The 20,487-nt window shown below is 40.8% G+C and overlaps 1 protein-coding gene and 2 non-coding genes across 3 annotated transcripts in view; 2 read left to right on the top strand and 1 right to left on the bottom strand.

The window, feature by feature from the left end:
• Positions 1-9,724, bottom strand: part of LOC118217389 — a 35,889-nt gene extending 26,165 nt beyond the window's left edge. Inside the window, exon 1 of the mRNA XM_035399349.1 lies at positions 9,552-9,724. Within this exon, the coding sequence (XP_035255240.1) occupies positions 9,552-9,671 (120 nt within the window). The 5' untranslated portion in view covers positions 9,672-9,724. The remainder of the gene's footprint in view (positions 1-9,551) is intronic.
• Positions 9,725-17,232: 7,508 nt separating this feature from the next.
• Positions 17,233-17,448, top strand: LOC118217450. Its single transcript, XR_004763206.1, has one exon. It is a non-coding gene; the product is annotated as a small nucleolar RNA U3 (small nucleolar RNA).
• A 2,392-nt stretch (positions 17,449-19,840) lies between these two features.
• On the top strand, positions 19,841-19,912 carry trnap-ugg. Its single transcript has one exon. It is a non-coding gene; the product is annotated as a tRNA-Pro (tRNA).
• The last annotated feature ends 575 nt before the right edge of the window (positions 19,913-20,487 follow it).

Genomic DNA, 20,487 nt, shown 5'->3' on the forward strand with positions numbered 1-20,487 from the left:
CAATAAATAAAAATAAATAAATAAATAAAATATAGAAATAAATAAATAAATAACCTAAGAAGTCAAAACTAAGATGAATAGGCACGAGAACAAGTTTTAAGATATGATTTAAAAGAACCAAGAGCGCAGCTAAAAGCTCTTCCCCCAACTGTTTTTAATCGGCTAAAAGTTTAGCAGTAGCTGAACGCAGGGTACGACAGGGAACATAAGGTTCAATCAAATCCTTCAAATATGAAGGTCCAAAGCCATGCAATTCTTTGTAAGTAGTCAGCAACACTTTAAATTCAACCCTGGATTTAACAGGGAGCCAGTGCAATGATTTAAAAACAGGAGTGATATGCTCTGAGCGGCGTGTGTGAGTAAGTACTCTGGCTGCTGCATTTTGTACTAATTGAAGTCGCTGTAACGTAGAGTCTGGTAGGCCAGTAAACAAAGCATTGCAATAATCAAGCCTAGACATTATAAAGGCATGAACCAGCATTTCGGAATCTTCCTTAGACAGGATTGGTCTCAATTTCACAATATTGCGCAGGTGGAAGATGTCTTGACTACTGAGTTAATGTGGGCATCCAGGCAAAGCTCAGGATCCATTATGACTCCCAGATTTTTTATGGTTTATGATTAAAACGACATTGACTTTGGTTTTGCGGACATTGGGACTTGTTAGCAATAGGATTGGGTATTGGGGGGAACATTTTGTAGGAATATCGACCGACGGCCTGTATAGGTCCGGAACGGTATTCTTGCACTGTTCCTTACAAACCCTGACAAAATGGCAGAGAAGGAGACGGAGGGTGACAGCAGCAGCCTGGAGTATAGTGGGGAAGATGAGAGGAGGGTGAGTGAGTGGAAAAAGGTGGGGAGAGGGAGTAAAGAGAAGGAAAATAAACATAAGAGAGTGAGAAAGGAAACAAATAGGGCACATGGCACGGAGAGTGAGGGGGGAGGGGATGGGGAGAAGGACCCGAAGGCAGGATTGCAAACGATAAATGTAGTAGTGAGATTTGAGGGAGAGGGGGGAGTAAAGAAGGTTGATCCGCTGATGTTAACAAAAATCCTTAGAAGTCAGGTTGGAGAAGTGAAGTATGCGAGGGTTTTGGGAGATGCTTATAGGGTGCGGCAATGAAGAGGAAATGGAGAAGGCAAAGAAATTGGGTAATGTCGGAAAATACAAAGTATCCAAAGTAGTAAGAGTGGGGGGACAGGGGGCCGGTGGATGCAAGGGAGTAATTTATGGAATACCTATTTCAGTTAGTATGAAGGAGCTGGTGGAGAACTTGAAGGTGCGGAATAGATCTGTCAAAAATGCTAAAAGAATGACAAGGGGAGTGGAAAAAAAGAGACTGAGGCTATTTTGATAGAGTTTGAATCAAAGGTTCTCCCAAATGAGATATTCTTTGGATTCATTCTTTGATTCATTCCAAAGCCAATGAGATGTTTTAACTGTCAGGAGTTTGGGCATGTGGCTAAGATGTATAAAGGGAAGACAAGATGTGCTAGATGTAGTGGAGAATATGAATATGGAAAGTGTGAGGGAGTGGGACCAAAGTGTTGTAACTGTGGAGGGAATCACAGTGTTGCTTATTGGGGCTGTGAAGTGATGAGAAGAGAGTTGGAGGTGTAGCGGATTAGAATGAAGGAAAAAGTCTCTTATGCAGAGGCAGTTAAGAGGACTTGACAGGAAAAACAGGATAAGGAACATGGCCACAATAAAGGGCAAAGGACAGTCTATAAAGAGCAGGATGATAAAATGAAGATGTGGATAGAGAAGGAGAGGTTGGTGATCTTTATAGCAGGAGTGATAAATGTAGTAGAGGGGGTTAAGACTAAAACTGAAAGGATTAAGAGAGTTGTCATGGCAGTAGAGCGCCATTTTGATATGGTGGGTTTGAAATGGGAAGAAGTGAGTGAAAAGCTCATGGCGGAATCCAGAGTCCAAGTCATCAAGTCTAGAGTCAGCATGAGGTGGTTGTTAATTCTAACTATTTTGATATTCCAGTGGAATGCCAGGAGTTTGATAGCAAATGGACATGATTTTAAGCAATTTATAGACAGTCGGAAGGAGAAACCAGACATTTTGTGTGTTCAGGAAACATGGTTGAAACCCAAATTAGATTTTGTTATGTATGGATATGTGGCAATTAGGCAAGATAGGAAAGATGGGGGAGGAGGGGACTGTGTCACATTTATTAAACAAGAGATTCCTTATAGAGTACTGGGTATTGGGAACAAACTGGAGTATGTGGTGGTGGAGGTATGGGTGGGAAGGAAGGAAGTAGTGATTGTGAATTATTATAACCCTTGCAAGAAAATAGAATTGAATAAGCTTGAATAAATAGAAGGGCAAAGTAGAGCAAGCATTGTGTGGTGTGGGGATTTCAATATACACAACACACTGTGGGGGAGTGAGAAAACTGATGTTAATGGCCAGGTAATAGAGGACTTGTTAGATGAGAAGAATTTAGTCTGCTTAAATGATGGAAGTAAAACAAGAATAGATGTTAACACAGGAAAGGAGTCAACACTAGATCTTACATTGGTCTCAAATAATATTGCCCCCATATGTGATTGGAATGTGTATCAAGAGGGAACCATAGGTAGTGACCATTATCCAGTCCTATGTACGATAAACATAAATGCATCTGTGACTGAAGTGGACAGGAGAGGAAAATGGGTGTTTGAGAAAGCTAATTGGAAGAAGTTTAGGAAGCGAGTGATGAATATCTGAATCAGATTAGTGGTAATATGACCATAGAAAATCTGGACAAGGAAATTAGGAAAGGTATTAGAACAGCTGCAGTGAGATCCATCCGTAAGAGTAAAGGCAAAATAAAGAGGAAGGCTGTACCATGGTGGGATGATTCATGTAAAGAAGCTGTTAGAAACAGAAATAAGGCATTTAAGCTATTGAAAAGAACCCATAATTTTCAAGATATGATAAAGTAAAAAAAAAAGAACAGGCGGTGGTAAGGAGGACAATAAGACAGGCAAAAAGGGCGTACTGGAGAAAGCTTTGTGACTCTATTGGGAACACAACCCCAGTAGGAGAGGTGTGGGGGATGATCAGAAAGATGGGAGGGGACAGGAGGGAGTGGAATTACCCGATGTTAACAGATGGAAGCGAAATAGCAGTAACTAATAAAGAAAAGGTTGAGTTAATGGCTAACGCTTTTGTTAAGGTACACAGTTCTAATAATTTGTCTAAGGAGGGAAGAAGGGGTAGGGAGAAAACAAAATATGAAAACATGGAGGACTTAAAGAAAAAGGAAAATACTGAAGATGAACAGAATGCTCCATTTACTTTGTTAAAATGAGTTAAAATGGGCGCTGGCTAAAGCTGGTATGACTGCACCAGGGAAGGATGGAATATGCTATGTGATGATAAAACACTAAGTGCAGAAGGTCTGAACAAATTATTACTGTACAATAAAGTGTGGGAGGAAGGTAGAATTCCTGTGAGTTGGAAGGAGGTGGTCATTGTTCCCATAAGGAAGCCAGAGAAAGATGCAAGCAAACCAACAAACTATAGACCAAATAGCCTTAACATCGCACATATGTAAACTAATGGAACAAATGGTAAATGAAAGAATGATGATTTGTTTAGAGAAACAGGGTATAATTGCAGGGTATCAAAGTGGATTTAGGAAAGGAAAAGGTACTTTGGATCCAGTATTGTGCCTAGAAGATGAAGTAAGGAAAGCGCAAATGAATAAAGAAACAGTAGCAGCAGTTTTCTTTGATGTAGAAAAAGCATATGATGTGCTATGGAAGGAGGGGCTTTTGATAAAGTTACATGCAATTGAAACTGGAGGTAAAGTTTTTAATTGGATAATGGACTTTTTGAATAAAAGAACCATCCAGGTAAAGATAGGATCTGAAATGTCAAAAAAGTATGAGTTCGAAAATGGGACACCGCAGGGGAGTGTAATAAGTCCTATATTATTCTCTATTATGATAAATTACATTTTTGAAAATGTAAAGATAGATATGGGAAGATCATTATTTGCAGATGATGGGGCTTTATGGAAAAGAGGGAGAAATTGGAGCCATATAATTAAAAAATTGCAAGAAGGAATAAATCAAGTTGAGATGTGGGGGAAGAAATGGGGTTTTAAGTTTTCAGTTGAAAAGACTAAAGTAATGTTCTTCACAAGAGAGAGGATTACAGGAAATAGTCATTTAAAACTGTATGGAAATAATTTAGAGATAGTTGAATTATTTAGATTCTTAGGAGTATATTTTGACTCCAGATTAACATGGAGGGAATACATTAAAAGTATTGAAGATAAGTGCAAGAAAGTATTAAATGTGATGAGATGCCTTCTAGGGTTGGATTGGGGAGCTGATGTACCATCCTTGAAATATATATATATGTAGCACTAATTAGATCAAGGCTGGATTATGGGAGTGTAGTGTATGGATCTGCAGCAAAAACTCTGCTTGGAAGATTAGATCCAGGCCCGGGCCCTCAGATTGTGCATAGGAGCAGTAAGAACATCACCTGTGTGTGCTCTTCAAGTTGAGGCAGGAGAAATGCCGTTGTGTTTAATAAGGAAACAGCTCGAAGTCAACTACTGGATTAATTTGAGAGGACTCTCACGCAGCAGCACGCAGAGGCTGAGCCTATCTGTCTGGAGCTTACAGTCACCACCAGTAAAATTACACTTCTCAACTCCGCTTGTAAAACTGGCTTGAATGTTATTCTCAGCACGTTGAAGACCTAGTGTTATATATGAAATGACGTGCACGAAAATACGGGACAAACTGTGGGACGTAGCATTTTACTTTGAAATCCGGGACAATCCCGTATTGTACGGGACAGGTGGCAACCCTAGCGACAGGGCACTCCGATTTCCCGGCTGTCACCAACCCTGGAGTCTTGGAGACTTTGTTCCGAATGCCAAGGATCAATTGAAAATGACATTCCTCACCGGATGGTCCAAACGGGACTCTCTTGGAAATGTAAGTGTGTTGGCTATATTACATTACTTTACATTACAGGCATTTAGCAGATGCTCTTATCCAGAGCGACGTACAACAAGTGCATTAGTTCAAGGTGCAGAGGTGCAAAAGAAACACACTAGAGTGAAGTAAAGATCGTAGTGCCAGAAGTGACCATATACCGTCACTTATACCGTATAATACCGTAGTATACTATATACCGTAGTAATGTTAGTGGATTGTATAACGTTATCGTTAGCTAATGGAAATCCTAGTTTTGACAACTGGTGTTCATGTGTGGTAGTCTATGCATGTGTCTCGCTGAAAGTAACGTTACCGTAAAATCCTGTGTTGAACACAGGATTTTACGTATAGGGCTTGGCGCATCAGCGAAACTAAAAAACTGTAACGTTACATCTCTGACACACGAATGAAGTTAGCAAGAGTGACAATCGAAATGATGCCTAGAACTTTTATGACATAGTTTGCCAATATCTGCATGAGCCTTAACAGAATGTTTTGCTTCACTTCTTCTCGATTTTGCCGCGAAACGAAATCGAAGAAGAAGAAGAAAAAAACGGAAACTGTAGCTACTACTATGTGGGCTTCCACTAAAAAATAGGTCTTTGTTTCTAACGTTAGAAATTTAAAATTAAATAACTAATCGAAAAATGAAGGACGGAGAATTCATTATAAGGACAATATCAGTCATGAGAAGCAGGGACGTGTGTTTACAATGAGTCTAACGTGGAGTTTGATGTTGAATGGGCTTCTATTGGATGGGGGGGGGGGGGGGGGGGTTTGCTCAAAAATCTGCAAATATCTAAATATTGAGGCAAGCAACCTAAAAACCGTCTGGGATGCACACAAAACTCTGGGTAGGTGTGAAAATTAGCCCAGAAGTGTTATAAAGCGCAATTCCCGTTTAAGAGAACTGGATTTATAGGAAAAATCTGACAAACCGGACACTGTAGGAGTTAACTAACTCCAGAAGATGGCAGTAATGCAACACCAAGGATGCAAGCTGCCGTTAAACCCCAAAGAAGAAGAAGAAGAAGAAGATGTCTCTCTGTTAGCCAGTGTGATACCAGCTGACGCCAGTAGATGACAGTGGCCGCCTGTCAGTGTGAGATTCTCAGGCACAGGACATCTTGCTTGGTAGCAAGCTTTGCTCGAATACTAGCAACAAGCTAGCAAGCAACCGGAGAGTGACTGTTTGTGTATGTGGTCAGCTAAAAGCTTTTATGTTTTATTTGCAGGTAAGACTGAAACGCGACTTTTCAATAGTTTACTTATACATAAGAATTCCTCTTGACTGTCACGTGCTTATACACGACAATGTTGTAAGATAATGTTGGTTAAACTTGTTAGTAATATAACTAAATTCTGTGCTAGCCGCAGCACAAATTTTCAATACTTTTAGTATACGTACGAATTCCTGTCAACTTTTACATGCTTATGCATGAGAATGTTCGAAGATAATGTTGGCTAAACTGGTTAGAAATATATCTACCTTCTGTGCTAGCTGCAGGCTATATTGTTCTTCACATGATTAGTTGGCTACAGTTACAGTGGGTTCTTCACAAACCACGTTATAATGCTCATTTATACTTTGTAAAAACGGCCCTTCATTACTTTTCATGACATTAATCATTTTTGTTAGAGAAAAAGAGTGCGATACAGAACAGTATTGTAACGTTCTACTGGAATGCTAGAAAGATCAACCAGCTGCATACCTGCAAACTAGTCGCTTTTCCGCAAAATTCGCCATTTTGAATCTAAAATTGGTCATTTGTGTGATTTGTGTAGATCCCTTGAGTTTTGGAAATTTGGGGGGGGGGGGGGGGGGGGGTCTGGGTCTGCGAGAACAGAGCATAGACTGTAAAAAAAAAAAAGATAAAAAATATGGACAAAGCTACATTGACTCTCCGTGGGTCTGAAAAAAACGTTTTGACGCCCGTTTGTGGTTGTCCATTTCTATGGTCCATTTGGAGCCAAAACCGGAATGAATACAGTGTGATAAGCCCCTTTTCCACCATAGGGCCGAACGGTTCTGAGCACGGAGAGGAACGGTTCCAATGGTGTTTCCACCTGATAGTTTGGCGCGGAACACTTACAAACCATGCCCAGCACGATATTTTCGGCACGGTTAGCCAATACAGCAGTGAAAACGCTGCTCACTGAAAAACGAAATAAATGAGACAAAGTTTTAAAAAATGATACCACTTCATTCTACAGTCAATATCTGGGACTAAATATTGAATAAATACATAACCTTACCCTTGGATTTACAAATTGGGGGTGGACGTGGGTGGACGGCATCCACCCACCTTTGGTAAATAAATAAATCATTTTGACCGGCAGTTTTACAAATAACTATGACAATCCAGTTAATTTAGGCTCCAGTCCATGTGTTCCCTCTAGCCAGTTACTCGCTCAACCAATCAAACACCCAAAGAAAAAAAACTCAGGAGGAACAGTTGTTTATATAGACAGGCACAGAAAAAAAAATATTGTTGATTGTCTTGATTGTTTGGAAGCGAACGCGGTAGGTAATTTCATCTATGCAACTTTTTAAAGAGAGATGAATAAACAGCCCCCACGAACGCCGGCTATTATTAACGGCAACTTTGATTGCTTGACCAAAATCAGAAGGTTGCTGGTCACCAGCTAAGCTAGGATTGAATATTTCCCACATACATAACGTGACTGGTGAGTTGAAAATTGGTGGGGCGCAAAACTTTCCTTTAAACTAATCATTGATCTCAACCTGTTTTCATTAGTAATTTTCCTTTATTATCAAGCGTGCCAATGATCGGAATAATCAAACGGTAAGTGGCCTAACACACAGCGTCTTCATACCGTGTTAGGGTAAATCAAATTCAATTTATCCGTTAAAAATCTGTTTTAATCACCAAGTAGTCTACACTTAACAAACAAGATACACCAGTATGTTATCTACCGTGTTAGCTTTCAGAATAACAAGCAAAAACAAAACCTGCATTTCAATTTTGTTTACAATCTACACATTGCAGATATTTGCCATGAATATGAGTGCTGAGAAAGAAGTGCATGTATCTGCAAATAATGTTGATTAAAATGTGCACAATTTCGTACTGCAAATGAAAATAAATGTAGGCTATAAGGCCTAGGCTACTCACTAAAACTGCCTATTTGGGGAGAGCTGGCTATATATGATAGTATTGAGTAGCCTGTTTTGTGGATTAATTGTATTGATACTGAAGGAAAATCAGGGGAAGATTCCGCCACTGATTTTCCGCCAGTAATTAAAACAGATTTTTATAAATCGCATTTATCATTTAATCTCTCTGACACAGTGCGAAGAAGCTGTGTGTCACTTTCCAATTGATTAGTCAGATCGTTTGCATGCTTATTAATCACTGAAAATTAATTTAAACAGTTTGAGATCAATGATTAGTTTATAGAAAATTTTGCGCCTCACCAATTTTCAGCTCACCAGTCGCCGCTGGTTTTATTTTGTTTCAATTCGACCGTTTAAGAAAGATAGATAAAAGAGGAAGAAAAGGAGGACAAAAGAGGAGGATGACCGATTATTTTCATGGGTAAAAAAATTCTCAGCATTAATGACACTCAATAAACTTGAAATATTTTGTGTAAAAGCTTGCATCAATAGTATACATTCTTTTTAAAACATTGTTTTCCTTAATTACAATTATGTGCACAATACAATAAATATACAACTATTTTGAGCTGAGACATTAGTTGGTTCGTACCTTTTTTCACCCACCTCCCACCAGATCTCAGGGTCCACCCACCTTCCAAATCCCAATTTAACCCCTGCTAGTATCTAGTCTGCAGGTAATCACAGCACTAAATTAGTTAGCATTCGGAGCAGTAGTGTAGTGCACAGACTCATCCTGTCAATAGACCACACTTTACAATACGTTCTCTTCGGCTGAAATGCCTTGCAAGTGCTTTTACTCAGTCCTATAAACAAAGTCTTCTAAATCATGTCTAACCTGTTTTTCAACAACTGACCTACAAAAGAATTTAAGGTGCTCCATCAATTATTATTTCCTCTTAACCTCGCCTCACCCTTAAAGCTTGTTCATTCAGTTGGAAAATGCAGATCATTGTTGGGCTGCATGGCCTGTTCACGTCATTATGTTATGTTATTACACTGCTTTACTATTAAAGCTATACCTTTGCAGTGCTTTTCCATTAAAGCCATACTATTACAGCACTTTCCCATTAAACCCATACCATTACAGTGCTTTCCCAATAAACTAATATCATTACAGTGCTTTCCCAATAAACTAATATCATTACAGTGCTTTCCCAATAAACCAATACCATTACAGCAATTTCCAATTAAAGCATACCGTTACAGTGCTTTCCCAATAAACCAATACCATTACAGTGCTTTCCCAATAAACCAATACCATTACAGAACTTTCCTATTGAAACCATACCATTACAGTGCCTTCCCAATAAACCAATACCATTACAGTTCTTTCCCATGAAACCCATACCATTACAGTGCTTTCCCAATAAACAAATACCATAACAGTGTTTTCCCAATAAACCAATACCATTACAGGTACGTACGTATTTTAAAAGGTACGTACTGAAATAGTTCCATTCGAGTGTCGTTTCACAGGCATAAAAGTCATCAGTCCACCCTGGAAGTCAAAGGTGTGGGTCTGAACGACCAGAAAGCTGAGCAGCAGTGTAGTGCACAGACTCATCCTGTCAATAGACCACACTTTACAATACGTTCTCTTCGGCTGAAATGCCTTGCAAGGGCTTTTACTCAGTCCTATAAGCAAAGTCTTCTAAATCATGTCTAACCTGTTTTTCAACAACTGACCTACAAAAGAATTTAAGGTGCTCCATCAATTATTATTTCCTCTTAACCTCGCCTCACCCTTAAAGCTTGTTCATTCAGTTGGAAAATGCAGATCATTGTTGGGCTGCATGGCCTGTTCACGTCATTATGTTATGTTATTACACTGCTTTACTATTAAAACTATACCTTTGCAGCGCTTTTCCATTAAAGCCATACTATTACAGCACTTTCCCATTAAACCCATACCATTACAGTACTTTCCCAATAAACTAATATCATTACAGTGCTTTCCCAATAAACTAATACCATTACAGTGCTTTCCCAATAAACCAATACCATTACAGCACTTTCCAATTAAAGCATACCGTTACAGTGCTTTCCCAATAAACCAATACCATTACAGTGCTTTCCCAATAAACTAATACCATTACAGTGCTTTCCCAATAAACCAGTACCATTACAGTGCTTTCCCAATAAACCAATACCATTACAGAACTTTCCTATTGAACCCATACCATTACAGTGCTTTCCCAATAAACCAATACCATTACAGTTCTTGCCCATGAAACCCATACCATTACAGTGCTTTCCCAATAAACAAATACCATAACAGTGTTTTCCCAATAAACCAATACCATTACAGCACTTTCCAATTAAAGCATACCATTACAGTGCTTTCCCAATAAACCAATACCATTACAGCACTTTCCAATTAAAGCATACCATTACAGTGCTTTCCCAATAAACCAATACCATTACAGCACTTTCCAATTAAAGCATACCATTACAGTGCTTTCCCAATAAACCAATACCATTACAGAACTTTCCTATTGAAACCAATACCCTTACAGTTCTTGCCCATGAAACCCATACCATTACAGTGCTTTCCCAATAAACAAATACCATAACAGTGTTTTCCCAATAAACCAATACCATTACAGCACTTTCCAATTAAAGCATACCATTACAGTGCTTTCCCAATAAACCAATACCATTACAGCACTTTCCAATTAAAGCATACTGTTACAGTGCTTTCCCAATAAACCAATACCATTACAGTGCTTTCCCAATAAACTAATACCATTACAGTGCTTTCCCAATAAACCAATACCATTACAGTTCTTTCCCGATAAACCAATACCATTACAGTGCTTTCCCAATAAACCAATACCATTACAGAACTTTCCTATTAAAACCATACCGTTACAGTGCTTTCCCAATAAACCAATACCATTACAGTGCTTTCCCAATAAACTAATACCATTACAGTGCTTTCCCAATAAACCAGTACCATTACAGTGCTTTCCCAATAAACCAATACCATTACAGAACTTTCCTATTGAAACCATACCATTACAGTGCCTTCCCAATAAACCAATACCATTACAGTTCTTGCCCATGAAACCCATACCATTACAGTGCTTTCCCAATAAACAAATACCATAACAGTGTTTTCCTAATGAACCAATACCATTACAGCACTTTCCAATTAAAGCATACCATTACAGTGCTTTCCCAATAAACCAATACATTACAGCACTTTCCAATTAAAGCATACCATTACAGTGCTTTCCCAATAAACCAATACCATTACAGAACTTTCCTATTGAAACCATACCATTACAGTGCTTTCCCAATAAACCAATACCATTACAGTTCTTGCCCATGAAACCCATACCATTACAGTGCTTTCCCAATAAACAAATACCATAACAGTGTTTTCCCAATAAACCAATACCATTACAGCACTTTCCAATTAAAGCATACCATTACAGTGCTTTCCCAATAAACCAATACCATTACAGCACTTTCCAATTAAAGCATACTGTTACAGTGCTTTCCCAATAAACCAATACCATTACAGTGCTTTCCCAATAAACTAATACCATTACAGTGCCTTCCCAATAAACCAATACCATTACAGTTCTTTCCCGATAAACCAATACCATTACAGTGCTTTCCCAATAAACCAATACCATTACAGAACTTTCTTATTAAAACCATACCATTACAGTGCTTTCTCAATAAACCAATACCATTACAGAACCGTCCCATTAAACCCATACCATTACAGTGCTTTTCCAATATACCAATACCATTACAGAATTTTCTCATTAAACCAATACCATTACAGTGCTTTCCCATGAAAGCCAAACCATTATAGTGCTTTCCCAATAAAGCTGTACCATTACAGTGCTTTCCCAATTAAGCCATACCATTACAACACATTCCCATGAAAGCCAAACCATTATAGTGCTTTCCCAATAAAGCTGTACCATTGCAGTGCTTTCCCAATTAAGCTATACCATTACAACACTTTCCCATGAAAGCCATACTATTACAGTGCTTTCCCTTAAAGCCTTAGTAAGCAAAGATTGTACTTCCATTTCTTCCTGCATGGCTGTCTGTTCAAATGTTTTAAAAGGTACGTACTGAAATAGTTCCATTCGAGTGTCGTTTCACAGGCATAAAAGTCATCAGTCCACCTTGGAAGTCAAAGGTGTGGGTCTGAACGACCAGAAAGCTGAGCAGCAGTGTAGTGCACAGACTCATCCTGTCAATAGACCACACTTTACAATACGTTCTCTTCGGCTGGAATGCCTTGCAAGGGCTTTTACTCAGTCCTATAAGCAAAGTCTTCTAAATCATGTCTAACCTGTTTTTCAACAACTGACCTACAAAAGAATTTAAGGTGCTCCATCAATTATTATTTCCTCTTAACCTCGCCTCACCCTTAAAGCTTGTTCATTCAGTTGACATTCATAGTTTGATGACAATAGCTTTTACTTTATTTTTTAACAGCATTAAACAGCATGTATAAACTGTGATCACATGTTTCTGCCTATACACAATAGCCTGCACACAGGGTTACATACACCCACGTGACAGTGGCATGCATATGACCATAGCAGGCTCCTTTACAGTTGAGGCCAAAAGTGTACATACACTTAGGCTAAAGACATTCAAACTCAATTTTTCAAAACTCCACACATTTCATGTTACCATACACTTCCTGTTTTAAGTCAATTAGGGTATCTACTTTATTTCCAAGAGGTCATTTATAAACAATAGCTAAGAGACAGATTTATTTGAGCTACCCCCATGCTTCACAGCTGGGATGGTGTTCTTCGGATGAAAAGCCTCACCCTTTCTCCTCCATACATAGCACTGATCATTATGGCCAACAGTTACATTTTTGTTCATCTGACCAGAGAACACTGCTCCAAAAGACTATGTCTTCATCCTGATCACCTGCAAACATCATTCTGGCTTTTTTATGCCGGTCTTGGAGTAGGGGCTTCTTCCTTGTGCGACAGCCTTTCAGGCCATGGCCATGTAGGATTCTCTTAATGGTGGATGTAGATACTTTGGTACCTGATGCCTCCAACTCCTTCACCAGTTCCATCATTGTTGTCTTGGGGTTCATTTGAACCTTTCAGACCAAAAATTCATTCAGGCCTGGGAATTCATTTGTGCCTCCTTCCTGAACGTTGCAGTGTGTTCAGTTACGATTAAATTTTAAATGAATTAATAAATACATAACGATACATTTTCTGGTTTTGTATTGTGTTTCGTTGTGATTAGCTTGTTAAGTTGCTCCCCCCATCCTTTGGCTGTTGAACATTCCTGTTTTTGCCGCGAATGTTGCACACGCAACCTGCTTTGCATTTTATTGGCTGTTGTAGGCCAGGACATTCCTCTTTAACATTTAATTACATTTTGAACATTGAGCATTTACTGGACTTTGACTGGTCTGTATCATTTTTCTGTGTCGTTGTCTGTAGCGGTAGGCTAATTCATATTTATGAGGAAATAATTGCTGGGCCATAGGCTGCTGCTATTGTGGCCAAAATATTTTTTTCCTGTACAATCGCCTAGGCTTGTTTGATCCATGAAAAACGCAGTATATGCCCCAAAATAAAAAGAGCATGCCAAATTGTTACGAGATGTAGGCTACTGAGGTGAACAGAGAAACAAAATGTAGGAAACAGGATAAACAAGGAACAGTTATTTAATAAAATAAGCATGATTACAAAGAGTAACAAGAAGCACAAGAGACCACAGCCAGACCAAGGCACTGAATACTAAAGATTAGACAAGACACATAACAAGTCATTTGCTGCCCTCAGGTGGCAGCCAAGGGTTATGACACATAGCTAGAATGTAGTTCTTGTCTGAAAATTTAACATCATAGGTAGGCTTGTTTGATTAAAAGAAAAAAATAACATAATATCACTAACATCAACAAATAATAACCTACATTTGGGGCTGATAATTCAGTTGTTGTTTGAGGGAGGGGGGAAGGGGCGGTGGGGCAGTATGGGACTTCACCATTCGATGTGGGGGGTTGGTCTTCTAAACTGTGCCTCTGTGTATGTGACTCTCTGCTTGTACCTGTAATGTATAATCTATTAAAACCACTCTTTTCTGTTTATCTGTCAGCTGCCCAGTATATCTCACTCTTGTATCACCAAGGCCAAACTTCATGGCGAAATGCCAGCGGCGGTGTGACTGACAACGTGCGAGTGGAAAAGTACTAGTGTGAAGGAACAAAGGAGTGTGTGTCCCTTGGGAAGTGTATAAATCGAACACAGACAGAAGCTTATTCGAGATTTGCTTCCTGAGCTCCTGCGAGAGCGCCTGAACTTTGTCTGCTATTTGTAGATATAATAATAGGCTTGAAGTTTGAAGCATTGTCTCAGTGTCCGTCAGTACCGTGGTTCCTTAGTCTAGGGGTATGATTCTCGCTTTGGGTGCGAGAGGTCCAGGTTCAAATCGCGGAGGAGCCCTTTGCACGTGATCCATCGTTCTCACAGGTGATTTTGCCTCAAGGCTGAGAAACATGGAGCTTTCAGTGTAGCATATTCCAAACTCCAGGGCCTCAAGCAGAATGAGAATATCACAGAACTTGTGGTTACGGCTTTATATATCCGAACAATGCTCAGGAGCATTCACACAACGGCATGGAACACATAATGTACTTCTGCAGGGCACGGTCAAAAATGAATAATGTTCTTGCGACAGCAGAGGCCTGGTAGTGTCCGAGAGGGGGCCAGAGGGTTTTTTGAGGACCAGTACCACATAAATCCCACAGACGAGGCCCTCATGGACACCTTCCTTAGCTGCCTGGACATATGCCTGAGGGATTAAGACGAGGAACCTGAACTGAGCACCGAGGGGCTCACCAGGACCGTGTGCTCCCTTAACCAGCATAAAGCTCCCGGCTCGGATGGAGTCCCAGCTGAGTTCTATCAGACTTTCGGGGATCACCTGAAGAAGGATGTGGCAAAAGCTCTCAAGGTGGTGTACAGCGAGAGACAGTTAGGGGTCTCACTGAGCCGGAGCTCAGTGTCCCAAAGAAGGGGGACCTAAAGAAGAATGTGGGCAGGGGGGTCCCAGACATTGTTAACATCATTCTTGTGCAGAGCCTGGCCCCATTGGTCCAGAACACGCAGAAGGTTGAGAAGGCCTCTGATACCTTTGCCAGGTGCCATGTCACTCCCTTCTTGAGAGTGATGGGCTGGTGCGTGCTGGACTTAATGGCTAATAGACGGGAAGCCCCTTATGTCTATTGGGCTATAAGGGACTTTGCCTTCAGGACAGAACTGTCTGGGGCCGGCTTGACCTTGTGGAGTTATAAAACAGTTATGGCTCATTTGAGATCTAACTCGAAAACGCAACACAACCTGAGGGGCGCGCTGGCCCGGGACGCAAAAAATGTCTGGGCAATGCGTCACATAAATAATTAACCAAAAACAAAGACGTTGCCTGGACGTCCTCATATGCGTCTCCCCGCAAAGGTCTTCTTGTACCAACGGTACTTTGCTCTCACTGAGCGCTGCCTCCACAGATAAACTGACTCAGAACATATCCATCATTTGTTCTCAGAGTGCTCCGTGGCCGGACGGGTCTGGGGCCTTGTAGTCTCCTCTGTCGGTCTCCCTCAGCAGGCTGCTGCTAAGGTCCTCCCTGAGGGCTGAGGCTCCCTCTACGGCTCCAGTGAAGGCTGTAAAACCACCAAGCTCCAGCGTCAGTGAAGAATAGTCAATAGCATCAAGCAGGTCCTGTGGGAGGCGAGGAACATCAAGGTCTACCAAAAGACATCAGTGTATCTGATCACTCCCCTGAGGATGGTTTAGAACCTCCTCCTAGACGGCATTTTGGCCCACATGCAAAATAACAAATCCCTTGCAAGAGAGAAATGGGGGGTGGACCATTGGAGAGAACCGATCATTTAGTCCACCCCCTCAACCACAATGTTGAAGTTAGTGGCTCGTTGGTCTAGAGGTATGATTCTTGCTTCGAGTGCGAGAGGTCCCAGGTTCAAATCTCTGACGAGCTATTAAGAGACAGTATTGTCTGTGACAGCTAGTCCATTGCGCTTATGGTAGATTTTGTGTCAAGGCTAAAATACATTGCAGTGTGCTCTCTCAACTGCCCTTTTGGAACCTCCTGGAGAAGGATGTGGTAGAGGTGTTTAGGGTGGCGTACAGGGAGGGGCAGTTTGGGACCTTGTTGAGACAGAGCTCAGTAGCTCTTGTCCCAAAGAAGGGGGACATGAAGGATCTGTGAAACTGCCAGTCGTTCAACCTCCTCTCAGTTTAGTATAAGATCATGGTGAAGGTTGTAACGGTTTGACTTAAAGTTGCTGGGGTACCAGTCAGGTCGGGGCCTGACAATTTTAATACTCGTAAATAGTTTGGTCCAAAGTTTTGCATCACAAACTAAACAATAGACAGAAAGATATATTATGTATGTCTGCTCACATGTGTCTTCCCACTATGTCTTTTGTGTATAATCGGCACCTGGCCTTGACTGAGCGCTGTGCCCACGGATGCACTGACTCAGAGCATGGACACCATCTGTTCAGGGAATGCACGGTGGCCAAGCGGGTTCTGGGGCCTTGTTGTTTCCTCAGTCTCTCTGAAAAGATTGCTGCCAAGGTCCTCTCTGACTGCTGTAGGCATCCTCTGCGGTCCCCCAGGAGGCTGCAAAATAATTCTGCTCCAGCGTCAGTGGAAGATCATCACCATCTTAAAGCAAGTTCTGTGGCAGACAAGGAACATCAAGGTGTATCAAAAAACATCAGTAGACCGGGTCACTCCCCGGTGGAGAGTCCAAAATCTCCATCAGGACGGTCTTGTGGTAGGTGGTGAAATTCAGAAAGAACAAAAACTTGGCGAGAGAGAAATGGGAGGTGGACCATTGCAACACATCTACTATTAATTGGTGAACCCAGCACAAGTTTAGAATTTCATTTTGATTTTTATAATTAGATTTTAACCACTACTGTGTTTTGGTTACGTTCTCATTTTGATGTTTTTGTATGAGGACTTTTGAGTTGACGACCTTTTAACATGCAAAACCAATGAAAGACAAAGTAGATGAAACCATAATGGCAACCGTAGATGAAACCAGTTGATACTTTAAAGGGCCCTGATGAGTAACATAAGCAAGTTAAGACTATACTTTCAGGGATCATTTCTATAGTTTGAAGCTGAGAAATGTGTTTCGAAAGTGTTTGGTCTTGCTCTTTCATGATGATGAAATATCGCATCCCCTTCCGAGCGCAAAATAGATTGAGAGTATTGAATTTTTAATCAACCGCTCTCCATCATTGATGACCGTTCCAATTCTGCAAAGAATTTGGAGGAAAGGGGTGCATTCTGAGTGGTTGGCCTGTTCATTGTTGAAATTAAAAATGATATTTTTAATATGACAAAGCTCTTTTGTTAAAGTGTTATACAAATTGAATTGAATATTTTGTTGGTATATTTATTATTTGTTTGCTGTGCCAATTAGTTGAAACGTTGGTGGTGAAGTACTAATCCGTTGAAAGTGTGTGGTGGATGAAGTCAGCCAGTGGTAACAAACATCGTTCCTGGAGATCTACCATCTCGTAGGTTTTCTCTCTAATCCTAAGAAAGCACACCTCATTCAACAGCTAGAGATCTTGTTGAGGTGCTAATTTGTTTAATCAACTGTGGAAAATTAGGGTTGAAATGAAAACCAACAGAATAGTAAATCACCAGGAGCAGAGTCGTTTATTGCTGAAGCCGAGTATAAAGCCAGGATGTCCAATTTTATCAGAAAATGGCCAGTGTGGGTGCAGTTATTTGTTTTAGTCCAGCACGAAGACACCTGATTCAACATATGAAGATCTTGATTCAACACCATGATTAGTGAAATAGTTACATCAGGTGTTGTAGCACTGGTCTAAAACAAAAACCTGCAACCAGCTCTTTTCAATTGAGATTGGACACCCCTGATCCGGGGCTTCTGCCTTCGAAGTGCAGTGACATACAGGGCTGCCCAACCCTGTTCCTGATGATCTGCCTTCCTTTGGATTTTTGTTTCAACTCTAATTGGACACACCTGATTCTACTAGTCAGCAGCTCAACAGGCTCTCTACCAGTTGCTTAGAGGGCGCATTGTAAGAGTTGGAGTGAAAACCATGTGACAAAGGAACTGTGATTTAATGGTGTTGATAGTGAAAAAAGTTTTAGTAATAATAAGGCATTTGCATTATGTACTGTGTATGTTCTAAACCAGGGGTAACCAACCTTTTTAAGCCCAAGATCACTTTTCATTCCAAAATGTAAGCCGAGATCTATCACTCCAATATCTTCCAATTAAAACCCACTTACCACGAGTAAGACTGTTCATTGTCATATTTATTTTTGCAATTTATGTTACGACAGGCTCAACGTACGTGTATACATACAACCAAAGAAAGACACAGTTACACAGTTATCTGTTCAATGCACAATATTCATATTTACGGTAGGCCTATCTGTTCAATGCAAAATATTCATATTTACATTATCTGTTCAATGCACAATATTCATATATTATATATATAACTAACATAACAACATCGATATGGCTGAGGGTTCGGCGAGAAAGAAATCAAAAACGTATTATTTTTCCATCCGGAATGGGAGCATGAATTTCTTTTCATGTCAGCGAATGAGAAGACATGCCTCATATGCCGACAGGTGGTAGCTTTGCCAAAACGTGGCAACCTGGACATTTCTGTAGCTGCCTTGCTTTTTTCTGTAGGCGCAATGAAAAGCGAGTGGATACGAGTCTTTGAATTTAGCATGGGTGGTAGCATGATGACCGCTCCAGGTTGCCACGTTTTCACAAGGCTACCGCATAAGGCATATTCTTCTCATTCGCTGACGTGAAAAGAAATTCATGCTCCCATTCCGGGTAGAAATATTACGTTTTTGATTTCTTTTTCGCAGGACCCTCAGCCATATCGATGTTGTCATGCTAGTTAAGGTTGGCATCGCTTGCAACTCCCGCCGTAAAAACTGTTAGCGTTAACGTTATTACTTCCTCGACCCTCGTTACGTGATTTGTTTACCCCCACCCACAATATCACGCAGCCATTCATAGACCTCAGTGTATTAAATAACCAATTAGAGATTGTAAGATAACATATGACCTATGTGTGATTCAAATCAACAAGCCAGAGCTAGGTCTAAAAAGCTTGTTAAAACAACCAACCAACCAGAGCATGAAAAAACTTTTTATTTGTTTATTTTTTATTTATTTTATTATCATTATTATTATTATTTTTTTTAGAAAATGCTAGGGATCGACAGTGAAGATCGACCAGTCGATCGCAATCGACCTGTTGGTTACTCCTGTTCTAAACTGTGCCTCTGTGTATGTGACTGTCTGCTTGTACCTGTAATGTATAATCTATTAAAACCACTCTTTTCTGTTTCTCTGTTTAAGCCCCTGCCAGCTGCCCTTAGGGAGGCGCCAGTACATCTCGCTCCTCTTGTATCACCAAGGCCAAACTTCATGTCAAAATGCCAGCAGCGGTGTGACCCACAAAGCCATGGCTGAAAACGTGCAAGTGGAAAAGTACTAGTGTGAAGGAACAAAGGAGTGTGTGTCCCTTGGGAAGTGTATAAATCGAACACAGACAGAAGCTTATTCGAGATTTGCTTCCTGAGCTCCTGCGAGAGCGCCTGAATTTTGTCTGCTATCTGCAGATATAATAAAAAGGCTTGAAGTTTGAAGCATTGTCTCAGTATCCATTGGGACAGTGGCTCGTTGGTCTAGGGGTATGATTCTCGCTTTGGGTGCGAGAGGTCCCGGGTTCAAATCCCGGACGAGCCCTTTGCACGTGATCCATCACTCCCGCAGGTGGTTTTGTCTCAAGGCTGAAAAACATCACAGTGTGAGATCTTGAGAAAACCATGGAGCTTTCAGTGTAGCATATTCCAAACTCCAGGGCTTCAAGCAGGATGAGAAATGAGCATACCACAGAAATCGTGCTTACGGCTTTATATATCCGAACACCACTCAAGAGCATTCACACAACGATGGGGAAAACATAAGGTACTTCCGCAGAGTTTTATGAGGACCTATACCACTGATCTGTGGCTCAGTGAAACCCCCAACTGTCTCTCGGTGTACACTGTCCTGAGTGCTTCCGCCACATCCTCCTTCAGGTAATCCGAGAAAGTCTGATACAGCTGAGCTGGGATTTCATCTGAGCCAGGAGCTTTATGCTGGTTAAGGGAGCACACGGTCCTGGTGAGCTCTTCGGTGCTCAGTTCAGGTTCCTCGTGTTAATACCCCAGGCATCTGTCCAAGTATCCCAGGACGGTGTCCATGAGGGCCCCGTCTGTGGGGTTTATATGGTACAGGTCCTCATAAAACTCTCTGGCCACCTGTTACGATCCAGCATG

This window comes from Anguilla anguilla, chromosome 17 (assembly GCF_013347855.1).
Source record: "Anguilla anguilla isolate fAngAng1 chromosome 17, fAngAng1.pri, whole genome shotgun sequence".
NCBI lineage: Eukaryota > Metazoa > Chordata > Actinopteri > Anguilliformes > Anguillidae > Anguilla > Anguilla anguilla.